The 13,265-nt window shown below is 29.9% G+C and overlaps 1 protein-coding gene across 1 annotated transcript; it reads right to left on the minus strand.

The window, feature by feature from the left end:
- Nucleotides 1-724: 724 nt before the first annotated feature.
- LOC110719190 lies at nt 725-12,711 on the minus strand. Its single transcript, XM_021898092.1, has 6 exons — nt 12,595-12,711; nt 5,141-5,158; nt 4,515-4,613; nt 4,217-4,420; nt 3,677-3,832; nt 725-1,090 (listed from the first exon to the last, which is right to left on the minus strand). Exons 1-6 carry the CDS (start codon nt 12,709-12,711, stop codon nt 725-727), a joined length of 960 nt encoding a protein of 319 aa, XP_021753784.1.
- Between the last annotated feature and the right edge of the window lie 554 nt (nt 12,712-13,265).

Here is a 13,265-nt window from a genome sequence, read left to right on the forward strand (position 1 = left end):
ATCTCTGCTCTTCAAGTTTCAAAACTCGTAGATTTAATGGGGCCATGCTAAATTTGCTTTCAAATTCTACAAGAAAATTTCGAGACCAAGTTGCATTCGATGTCAAATCTCCACAACACGTCTCGAGGGGACATTTGTTAACATCAAAGTTTTGTTAACTTTTAAGTGTTAGATATATGTACATAAGGAGATAATATCAAAAAAATATAAGATATTTATCTTCAAGATCTCGTAGAATATTTGATAATTATCTTGTTTACTAATCTATGACATTCTATATAAAGAGGCTAGAGTTGTTTCTAGGGTTTAACAAGGCTCGGGTGAAATAAGTCAAAAAGACCCCATCTTCTCCCTACTATCAAACATTATAGGTATAGTATGGATTTAGCCGACAAGGCCCTGTCCTATAAACAAATATCAAAGCCATAACCCTTTGCAGAGATGAATCAAGAGATCCACGAGAGTTGTAATCCCATAAATCATCCATGAAATTATTGTAGGTTTAAAATATTTATGGTTTATAATCATAATTAACATATTATTTAACTTATTGTGTGCATATATATATATACAAATAAAATAAATTATACTCTTTTGCTATGTGATAATTGTCTACAGTCTATTCCATTTTCCAAGTCCAAAACACATTTTAATCACCCTTAATCTTAGCAAACATACACTGGATATAATTTCTTGAAAAGTTGAAGAACTAATACTACATACATCATATTTGTGGAGTAGTACCACCATAGAACATGATGCGTCCAAATCTATTAGTCCATCCATAATCAGTGACAACATAATGTGAATCATCTCTATAAGTTTCAATCTCATGAGGGTCATTATCTTCCTTCAAATTTTCATCCAACACTGCAATTGCACGACAATAAGCAGCATATTTTGGATCTGCGACACCAAAGTAGCCATTTCCCATAGGTGGTAAAGGTTGATCGACAGGGCCATAAGCTTCTCCACCAAATGCAACGGTAGTTGCTAACATTGACAATCCATTGAATATCGTTCCAGGCCAAAATCTTTGTAAAGTGTTTTCCTCCCCCAATGTAAGCCACCAATTTCCATCTTTCGGATCCTTTGTAATTACACATTAAACATAACAAGTATAAATTATAATCCCTTAATTCACAACTTAATCAAAGTATAAATGTAATTTTACTAGAAAAGACAATCTGCATTGATTTGTTCTATTCATTTTTATTTTAGTTGGTTATTTTGTTCTACTCTCTTTGATTTATTCTATGAATCTTGCTAACGAACACCCCCAGGGTGTTTGATAAGCCTTTAAAATATTTGGGAATGCATGTCTACATCACGCATCGATCGGTGTAATTAACTTTCATTGTAATACAATATTTCTACTTTTAATTAGCTTATCCAACGCCCATGGGGCGTTCGTTAGCTTTTGCTTATGGCTAACCTTGACCACTTTTACCACCTTATCTTTTTAAATTTCCAGGAATTACATATTTTAACATACCCTTGCTTACCTTATAACATTTATTGTCTTAAACAACTACAATTCTTTTACTCTCTTTATCTTACTATGATACTTTATCTTACACTCACTCACATTTTTCAAACAATAATTTCTTACTAAGTTGCATGTTTACACTAACTGAATGGGAGAGTATAAAAAAAGCAACAACAAAGAGAAACTTTAATTTAATGGATTCTTATTGCATGTATATATATATATATATATATATATATATATATATATATATATATATATATATATATATATATATAAATTAAAAAAAAAATTAAAAAAATCAAAGTTTAGTATTATTTACCTTAAATATACTGAACGTATTAATATATATTGGCCCTCCTCTTTTTGATATTGGTTCAAACACTTCGTCAATAGGTACGTCTTTATTAACATTAACAAATCCGGGACATAACATATTAAAACAATGTACTTGAGAATAACCAGCCTATAAAATAAAACAAAGGCAATTATATATTAAATCATGGTATTTTGAGTACAAATGTATAGTGCATCATCAGGCTATCTTCAATAACACTTGCTGGAATTTTATGCATGCATATGGATTCATATTGCTTCCAAAGGTAGTGTAAAAACATGTTGCTTCATACTTATGTTTAAGATATGACTCTCTTGTTATAATGTTATACCAATTTAAACGATAGAATTTAAAAAATAATAATAAAAACCAATCATGGGTTTTAACCAAATGCTTTAACTTTTAACATAGTATCAATAAGGAACATCATATGACAAAAAGGTCACGACTTTGAATCTCATTTATCCAACATTCTTTTCATGTGGTATATTTAGCAATGTGTATGAAGAATATAAAATGGCTCTTATGTGAAGAGGTGTAGAATATAAAAATCAATTATAGTATTTTACTACTCCGTATTAGTTTGGACTTTTGGTTAAGTTGGCCTTTTAGCAGCAAGTATTATTTGTACAAAAGTATACTCCCTTCATCACTTTTAATTCTTTACACTTAGAATTTCTCGGTCTGTAATGTTCATCTTTGACTAGGTAAATATTCAATAAAATTCGAGTTATGAGACACCGATCTATAGAAAATACATTTCAAACCCAACCTAACAAATGATCTCATATGATATAGTTTTGATATCTATAATTGTGATTTTTTACACTCAAAGTTATAAAAGTTGAACATAAAAGTCAAAGCATAAAAAATAAAAATTGAAGGAGGGAATAATAATTAGATAGAAAAAGATAATCATCATATACTTACATGAAGATATTGGAAAAGTCGATGCGAGCGTCGTTGTTTAATGTCGGATTAATCTATATTCATACTGAAAAAGTGTATGTTTATCAAGTAGAAGATAACAAAATAGAAACAATTGTTTAACAAATTAAACTACATAAACAATTAGTAGAAAAGACGATACAAGTACAAAGTAATTAGCTAGCGTAGTGAATAAAGTCTTTCTTTTCGTATCTAACTTCTATTTTGCCTTATCCTCACGTCCTGATTATTGCCTACTTATCAGTTAATTTTTGTATTTTTAATTTCAATTGTAAATTAATATCATTAGATGTATAAATACATACATTAAACTTTCATTAATTTAAACTTTATATTTATTTAATTTAAATAAGACTTTCTAAACATTATAGGGTGACATGCTTGTAATGAATCACAAATTTCTCGTTTAATTTAGTAGTTGAGATGTGCTCATAGATTATCTATCATTTAATATTGTTGCGTTGTATCATTAAACCAAATTTCTTGATTATTTTATCATGATATATATTATTAGCCAAGCAAACACAATATAAATTAAGTAGAATAATAAATGGTTTCAAATTTCTATTGATACGTAGAGAAAAAATAAATTCTTAAATGCAGAACGAAATTAGTAAAGATGTGTGCATATGTAAATTTATCATCAAATTTAAAAAAAAAAAAGAATTTACATAATAAAATGAATCAAACAAAATGAACATTTAATAATACATTTTTTGTTATACCAAAATATAAAATTACAGCAACATTGAAAATTATAACCTCCGAAAACAAAAAAGACAAATAATAACATCCGAAAAACAACAAATAAGAAGTCAAGTACTAAGCATATATTACCACAAATAAAAAGTACTACGTATATATGATCAAAAAGTATGAAAATATCTTGGTTGATGACTTACTGTCCATCCAAATTTTATGGTGTCATCTCCATTTGTAAGTGTCATTCCAGCCGAAGAATATTGAGAAGCGCTTACATTAAAGTTATGAACGCTAAGTATAACTTTTGCTCCATAATAATACTTTGGATTTGGATTGGGAGTTTGAACAACTGCAAACTGAGTAAAAACAAAATAAAAATATTTAAAACAAGCTTGCTTTAATTTCATCAAGGACAACATATTAACTTATAAGGTGGACTTTTCTTAACTTTATGTTAAATTAGACAAGTTAAAGTTACCCTTAAAATATTTAAAGTTACCCATATATATATATATATTGTATAGAAAATTATAATATTTTTTACATAACGTTTACCTTTAAAAAATACGCATAATGTATTAGATTAACCACGCATTGCATAATAGAAATTTTTACCCTTCAAACGATCGTCTTTCAATAAAATTAACGAAATTCTACGTGCCTTATACAAGACATTCTTCTATGTTTTACGAGTAACTATTTTTTTGTTGTATTTAAAATAAAAAACAAAAAACACTTACATGATTTTCCAAACTATTACTTTTGATTCGTGAATTATAATCTTCTGTAAATCGTTTTATTTTGATAAAATCGTCCTTGCTCACTCTTTTAATAGGAATTGTTCCTGTTGGGCAACCTTCACCTCTTGACTTCATATTGGTAAGTACCTCTCTTGCTTGAGAAATTTTTGACTCTTCTTCAAAAGGGAGAGTAGATGGTTTCATCTAAAATTAATATAAGCATATACATTAGGTAAATATATAAGGAAATACTTGTATGTTAATTTGATATTTATATAGCCAATACAAATGAATTCACTTGAACCTCGGGATGGAATGAGTGGTTTGCCAATAGCGGATGATCAAAAGCAGGTTGCTTATAAAAATCTACACAGTCATATATGTCTCCATACTCATTCTGCAATTAAATAAAAATAATTAGTTTTCTAACTTATGAATTGTATATAATAAAAATGCTTTTTTACCTTATATATTTTCATTTTTTTGAATAACTACCTTAAAATTTAAAATTTGTAAACAACTACTTCATCCACAATTCACAATTTGAGAATATCTTCTAGTAAATTATTCCTAACTAATGTATATATGTGCCAACCAAAAAGAATTGATATCTAGAGGTGTGCGTGTGTGCGCGGAGTATTTATTTTGATTTTAAAAATAGAATAAAAAGTTTTTTTTTATTGCACATATATGATCCATCAGGGTTTTTACCGCGCAAATGTAGAGGATATTGTATTTGAAAAGATGTAAGACTTTCTGAAATTTATTTTCTTAAGCATATTAGAGACTTAGAGTACGTCCTCCCCCTTTTTATGTAGAGGGACTTTACATGCATTTTGAAATTTGGAAATTTACAGAAGTATCGCATGCATAAAGAGTCTGTATAATACCTATATATAAATAATACAGCTGTCAAAAACATACCTGAATTAGTGAACTTAGCTGTTCCAAATAGTTTTAAAAAGTAATCAAACCGCTAATAATCTGTTTTATGAAAATCGAAAATTAACCCGACCCAATTTTGTAAAAATCCAAATTGAAATGAACCGAATTTTTGAAAACAGTTAATGACTTGTACCCATTATCAAGCCGAATCGTTACAATCCGAAACCGGGAACAACCCGAATTGATTGTGTCTTAACCTAATAGTAACCCAAGCCATTTTAAACCAAAGTTGTTTAAATTCAACAAAACCCATTGCAACATGTAACTCGTTGTGATTGGACCATTTACAACTTGTAACCTGTTATGACCGAACCGTTTTAAACATGTTACCTGTTGTGACCAAATTGTTTATAACACGTAACCTATTACGATCGAATCGTTTACAACCCATTACCCATTATGACCAAACCGTTAACCCCTTAATTCGTTATGTTTGAGCCATTTACAACCTAAGCTATAACCCGTTGTGACCAAAACATTTTACAACTTGTAACTTATTATGGCCGAACCGTTTACAACCCGTGTAACTTTTTTCCCCAATTTTATCTATCTCCTTCTACACCCCACGTTTTTTCTATCTCCTTTAACCCACTAATCAATCAAAATAGCTTGTTTTATGACCCATATTAATTGTGAGTTTATAACCAAAGCATATCTGACTTGCTACCTAATTAACTTGAGGTGTGTGCTTATTATTAGACTATTTACAACCCGACTCATTCCAATTTGTTACCCAATCAATCCAACTTGTCTAAGTCGTGACTCAATTTTGACCACATCCGTTCCTACGTAAAACCCGAATATTTATTTTTATTTCGGACCCGATTCTTAATTTTGCTTTTACTTTTTTAAAACTCGTCTCATTTTTAACCTGATCCGTTTTAACTCACTACTCAATAAAACTAACTTCTTAAAGACTTAACTCAATTATTTCTTGACCCGTTTCTTCTCATTATCTGATCAACCATACTTAATAATTATCTGATTTTAACATGATATGATTTGAACCGAAACTTTCTTTAAAGTGGGTAAACTCATTTTCAAATCGACCTAGTTCAACATAAACCAACTATGACCTGAATTGATAATGACTCGACCCATTTTCACTCGATCTATTTTGAACCATAGCCAATTTACAAACTAACTTACATCAACATAATTAAACCGATTATAACCTGAATCGAGTTTATCCAATTTATTTTTTAATCAAACCCCGTTCAAATCGACTCAGTTCAACCCAAATAGATTATTACCGACCCGAATCGAGTACAACTCAACCCGATTAAGACCCAATTTTTTTGACTCGGAACCCGCTTTAAACTTGCAAAACCCGTTTTCAAATCGACCGAGTTTAACCAGAACCAATTATGACCCGAAGTGATCACAACCCGACCCGATAAGGACCTTATCTATTTTGACCCAAAACCCCCTTTAAACTAGCAAAACTTATTTTCAAACCGACTGAATTCAACCCGAACTTATTAGGACCCGACCCGAATAGATTTCGCAAAAAAACACCAAACCGACCCACTAATTATTTTTAACCCGTTATAAACCAAAAATCGATAAACCAAACCAAAAACCGAATCGTTAACCTGATTTAGATCTTATCTAATCATATGATGTTTTTTTTTTTTTTTTTTTGGTGGAGAAAATATGATGTATTTTTTAATTTTCAAATGATATGATTTTTATTTTTTTTTTTTGTTTTTCCGAGTGAGATATTCAGTTTGGTTTTTTAGTTGTTTGCTTTTTTTATTAATTGAATTTTCGAATTAAATGTTAAAAAGAAGCATATCATAATTTTAAATCACTGCATAGTGCATATCAGAAGGTATTAGACTTGACTATTAATAAAAAATAAAGAAGGTGGACTTGATATATGTTGTATTTCCGTTTTTTTAAAACAATTAAATGATATGCTTTATATTGGTTTTTTTAAGACTGTTAATGAATGTTCTATTTTCGATTTTATTAACGAAAACAATTTTTTTTTAAAAAAAAATTGTCTTCATCAAAATTAAGTTATAGTAAGATTGACCCTCAAAGGACCAGGCCCGAATGGCCTGAAAAAAGCCCGATAGGCTCAAATGAGATGGGTTTGGGCATCAAGTTTTGGCCCGTAGCTTGACCCGACCTGGCCCGTTGCATGGGCATGAGTAGGATGTCAAGGCTAACCCGGCATCTATACATTTGATCAGGTCTAACCTGATTGACACCCCTAATAAATAGGAATGTAATAATTTGACAACTTTCAATCACAAACCTCTTCATCTTCAATCCTCAATTATTTACAATTTTTTAAGACTTAAATTTTGGGCGTAGCTTTAATTCAGGGCCTAGATTAACAAAACTTCCTTCAGGCCTTTAAGTTGTTTTTTATGGGGTAATAGGCCAAATGTAATCAAGTTAATAAGATTGAAATCATTGGATGTGAGCCTTATTGGGCAGTAACCAACAGTCAAAACAATTTGTAATAAATATAAATCATTTTAAAAAATCACCAAATTGAGGAAATGATTCGTAATATATCCTACAAGAACAAATTAAAATAAATAACATACCTTAATTGTTTTAACACTTGGTTTCTGGAGGAGCTCAAATTGTTTCTCATAATCAAGCTCTTCTCTAGTCAAACGATGACATTTTGCTCTATGATTAATTAAAAGTAACAACAAAGCTACCAAGTATACTATACTTTTCACATCCATTGCTCAGCAAATTAAGTTTTCATAAAATTAATCAATAAACTAAAAACCTATTTTAAGTAAAATTATTATTATTATATCATACATCCAAACCTTTAATTTGACTTCAATCGAATGCAACTCTTAAGAATATGGCATTATGCAAGCTATGTGTGTCACGAAATATATACTCATAAGAGAAAGATAAATAATTGAGAAATTATTTTTGACACTTGGCCTATCATTAAATTTCACAAGAGATATTCTATCCAAACAAATCACTACAGATATGGAAAATATTGATCAATAGTATATATATATAGCATTAAATACAATTAATGTTGTCAAAGAAAAATCAATACATTAAATACTACTTTTTATTATAATTGTTACCATATCTAAGTAGTACTAAAGGATGGTTATTGCAATTCAATCATCAAACCTTTTTTTTACTGTACATTTTTTATTTTCACGTATGTCGTGTATAACTTTAATTGTTTAAATTTTTATTTTAGAAAAAATACGCTTTAATAGTCCCAATTATTAGCGATTTAATTAATTCTTAAAATTAATTTCAACTAAGGTTTATTATGTAATAATTCCAACTACGCTATCACTTTGCCTCTAGTCCCAATGACCGGTTACTGAAAGTGTTCTTTTATATATATATATATATATATATATATATATATATATATATATATATATATATATATATATATATAGGGCTGGGATCCAACGAGAAGGATCTTAAAATGAGAAGGATGAGAAGGAATCTTGATCGTACAAATGAATCCAATGGTTCACATTTCACCTGCGGAAAATGCACATTGAGCATAAAAATTATGTACATTTAGTACAAAATTTATGCACATTTAATTGAAAAATTATGCATATTTAGTACAAAATTTATGCACATTTAATTCAAAAATTATGCACAATCGATTTTTCTTTCATTTTACTCATCATCGAAACAAACTCTCTCTCTCCCCTCCATTAAAGCTTATTTCTAACTTCTAATTTGAGAGATAAGAAAGTAAATGTAGTTATGAGCAAATTGCAAACCCGGTACTAAGGATCAGATTTCCAAGGTTCACTACTTGGATTGGATTAAAATGTTCATCTTTAATTAGTACAGAGGGTTTGATGAATTCTGTTAATAAATATGCACATTTGTAAATTATGCATATTTCTTACATAAAAAATGTATTATGCATATTATTTAATCTTACTCTTGGATATAATCCCCTGTATTCTTCTATGTATTGTCCACGACATATTTATTATTTTCATGAAAATCCTTTTGAAATATGAGCTAGAAAAAAAAGGTGGGAGAAGAGATAATTAAGGAGGAGGAAAAGGGAGAGAGAAAGAGAAATGGGGAATTTTTTTTTTTTGTTAAAAAAATACTCGGAGAAAAAAAAATGGGAAAAAAGTGATGAACATGGAAGAAAGAGATGGAGAGGAACACAAGGGAAAAAAAATTGGGAAAAAGTATTATTTACAATTTTGCCATTAATGAAGCTTAAAATAAGAGCTAAAATAAGAACCAAGTTATAATAAAAACCAAGGCTAAAATAAGAACTAGGAACTAATCTAAGCCCTTAGATCATGTTAATTGGACGGTTCACATGCTTCCCATGTCATTAATGGTATTTTCGTAATATTTCAACTTTGCAAAGTGATTTCCAGTTTTATTTCTATAAAGTAAATGAAAAGTTAGTAAACTAAATGAAATTGCCTTAAAAGTTAAAAAATTGGAAAAAAGTTTGAAAAGCCGCGAAATTACAAAAATGTCATTAATAAATGCGGGTGAAACGTGAGCCATCAGATGGAGTGCGATCAACAACTAAGATTGGTTCCTAGTTTTCATTGTTCACCTTGGTTCTCACATGATCTCAATTATCCGTTACTTTTGCATTCTATTGTAACTAGAATAAAGCAAACGTAACACCATTTTATAGAGGCTTGACACGTTATAATAGATTAAATACATTGTTACAATTAATTGATTAGGTAGTGTTACAATAGATCTATTATTAAAGCAGCTAATGTAACAAGGAATATGGTGTTACAATAGGTCTATTGTAACGGATTTAGACCATCTTGTAACAATTTTTGGTGTTACAATATGCCCATAAATGTAGTAGTGATAGTTGAACACTAACTTTCTAAAATTTCTAAATTTAATTTGGATTAGCCTTACAAATTTATAGTGATAAATTCGAGGTATTACCCTTGCTAATAACTAGTTAAGTATAATCACAAATTTCAACTTAAGTTGAGTATGTGAATAATTTAAGGGAAAATTTAATAGGAATAATCCAACCTTTGCCTCATTTTTTCAAAATAATCCAACCTTTTGATTAATCCTGAATATATAATCCTAAGTTTACTATCTACTAGATGAAAGCCCGTGCGATGCACGATTTTTTCATCTAAGATTTTTAATTATTTGATTTATTGTATTTAATAATTTCAGACAAAATTACAATGGTTTAATATTTATTTATTTTTTACTATAATTTATAATGAATTTATTAAATATAAATAAATTGTAAATATGATATTTTTTCCGTTATATAAAATCTTTAATGTGAAATGATAAATTTTTAATAATTTGAATCCTAAATCATTATTCATTGTTTTACCATGTCTTTTATTTCGATAGAATCACCAACCTCGTCCACAACCAACTTACTACATCAATGGATAAATTGAACCGTGAAATATTAGCCAAACTGAAATTGAGATAAACTAAATCTTTACATTTATATAAAATAAATAAATATATTTACCAATAAATGAAAAATTATTGCGATACAAAATCAAATCTATGCATTGGAATTTTTTCATCATCTCCAAAAATAACCAAATTAAAGCCATCCATATATTAAGTATACAACATCTAATCGTATGCCATTATATAAAAAAATAATCGCTAAGTATCCTATATAAATACAATGTAACTAATAATTAAAAATAAAAATATAAACATAAGATTTTTAAAATTTACCCGGACATATGACCTAAAACTAACACAAAATTCGCTTGATAAGGTTTTTTATTGATACGAAATTTTATTTGTGTCGTATGATGTGTTAGATTTGCATGTAAAAATACATTTAGTAAATAAAACATAAACATATAATTGTTGAGTATCCCAAATTAATACAATGTAAGTAATAATTAGAAATACTAATTTAAACATAGGACTTTAAAAATTACGCTAAAAATTACCCGGCCATTGATGACCAAAAAATAACACAAAATTACTAATACAAAATTCGCCTGATGGGGTATTTTATTGATACGAAATTTTGTTTGTATCATAAGATGTGTCAATTTATAATGGTAGGTATCACAAATTTTAATTTAATTATAATTAATGAACAATTTGTATTTCTTATCATAAATACTATCAAAATTTATCTTATAATGATAGGTATCAAACTTTATTATAAGCGTTTATCATTTAAATATTTTATCTTTTCCTATATTTTTACTTTATTTTTTTCATTAAAAATAATTTAATTTGTGGATTATAATCTACGTGTCAATAAAATTTTAGATACATCAAATCTAATTCGTTACTTTTATCTAGGTGGCGACATAATTTTTTAATTCTAAAATAAAATACATTTCTTTCTTCTTATTGGTCGAAATAAGTATATTTCTTACGTGGCGCTCCGAATGCTCTCCAAAAATGCCTACTTTATTTATATAATATTAGATTTTCTTATACCGAGCCTATTTTACCGGTTACTTGAACTTCAGGTAACTTTTTTTTTTCCCTTAATTTTCTTATCCTTCTTCCTTCGCCCCTCTTTAAGCTTCCTACCATTAACAATGTCTCTTTCACCTCTCTCAACCTTGCCGCCACCGTGCACCACCTCACCTCACCGTCAGCCTAACTCATTTTTCCATCAACCATTTGGCCCCACTACCCCCTCATCTCCCTGTCAACCAGGCTGCAACTTAGCCACCCCCTCGCAATCAACCCGCAAGTTAGCCGCCACCACCTCCTCCACCACTGACCCTACCCAAACCCAAACGCAAACTCAAAACCCTTCTCCTAATCCTACCCATAATCTAAATCACCAATCCCACCTAGACGAAACCACCATACCCCGAAACCACCAGCCCACATCAGCTAAAATATTAAATAGAGTTTTTTAGGGTTTTAATTTTCTGTGTATTGATTAATGACCAAGGCTTTACAACAATTTAAATGCATTTGGTTGCCTAAATTAGACCCCCAAGAATCAGTTTGATGGGGTGATTGAAATTAGACTAAAATAGAAAAATTCTAATTTTCTAAAAGTTTACAGAATATTTATAGAATATTTTCTATTTTCTAACACTCTCCCTCAAGTTAGGTCGTAGGGTCTCCAACACCCAACTTGGAAAAAGCTTCTTCAAATGCATGTGTCGTGACTGCCTTGGTCAAAATATCTGCCAACTGATCTTCTGATCTGACAAACAAAAGGCTTATTACTTTTTCTTCCAAATTGTCTTTGATGAAGTGTCTGTCTATCTCCACATGCTTTGTACGATCATGTTAGACTGGGTTTTCTAAAATACGGATTGCTGCCATATTGTCTCAATAAAGCTTGCAGCTTTTCTTGGGTGCATACCCAAGCTTCGACAGTAACTTTCTGAGTTAAAAGACTTCAGTTATTCCTTTTGCTATTCCTCGAAATTCTGCTTCTGCACTAGACATTGCAACCACATTCTATCGTTTACTTTTCCAAGTAACCAGATTTCCTCCAACCAAGGTGAAGTATCCAGATGTGGACTTTCTACTATCTCGATCTCATCCCCAGTCTGCATCAGTGAAGGCATGGAGGTCCAAGTGGCCATGTTTTCCAAACATAACTCCTTTTCCAGGAGTTTTCTTCAAATATCTTATAATTCTGTATACGGCTGCAAGGTGTTGTTCCTATGGTTTATGCATGAATCTACTAACCACGTACTCCTGCCGCATAAGCTAAGTCTGGTCTAGTGTGAGATAGATAGATTAGCTTCCCAACAAGTGTCTGACATTGTGTCCTATTCACCATCTTTTCCCCTTCGATTGTTTGAAGACCATGATTTATTACCATAGGAGTGTCAACAGGTTTGCAATCTATCATACATGTTTCTGTCAGAAAGTCAAGTACATACTTCCTTTGAGAATTAAAGATACCCTTTTGTGATCTGAGTACCTCTATTCCTAGAAAATACTTAAGATTTCCAATGTCCTTCATCTAAAACTCATGGAAAAGCTTCCTTTTTAACTGATCTATCTCTTCCTTGTCATTTCCAGTAATAATCATGTCATCGACATATATAATGAGGCAAGTAGTCAATTCTCCTCTCTTCTTGAAGAACAAGGTGTGATCAGAGTTGCTCTGTTTGTACCCAAATTTCTTCAT

Source organism: Chenopodium quinoa, unplaced genomic scaffold, assembly GCF_001683475.1.
Source record: "Chenopodium quinoa cultivar QQ74 unplaced genomic scaffold, ASM168347v1, whole genome shotgun sequence".
Taxonomy (NCBI): domain Eukaryota; kingdom Viridiplantae; phylum Streptophyta; class Magnoliopsida; order Caryophyllales; family Amaranthaceae; genus Chenopodium; species Chenopodium quinoa.

Excerpts from the sequence above, each read along its gene's own strand:
- LOC110719190 (XM_021898092.1), bottom strand. The coding sequence starts at position 12,711 with ATGGCCACTTGGACCTCCATGCCTTCACTGATGCAGACTGGGGATGAG. Across the intron at positions 4,421-4,514 it reads CATTCCATCCCGAGGTTCAA|ATGAAACCATCTACTCTCCC; the intron begins GTGAATTCATTT and ends TATTAATTTTAG. Across the intron at positions 1,091-3,676 it reads CCATAAAATTTGGATGGACA|GATCCGAAAGATGGAAATTG; the intron begins GTAAGTCATCAA and ends GTAATTACAAAG.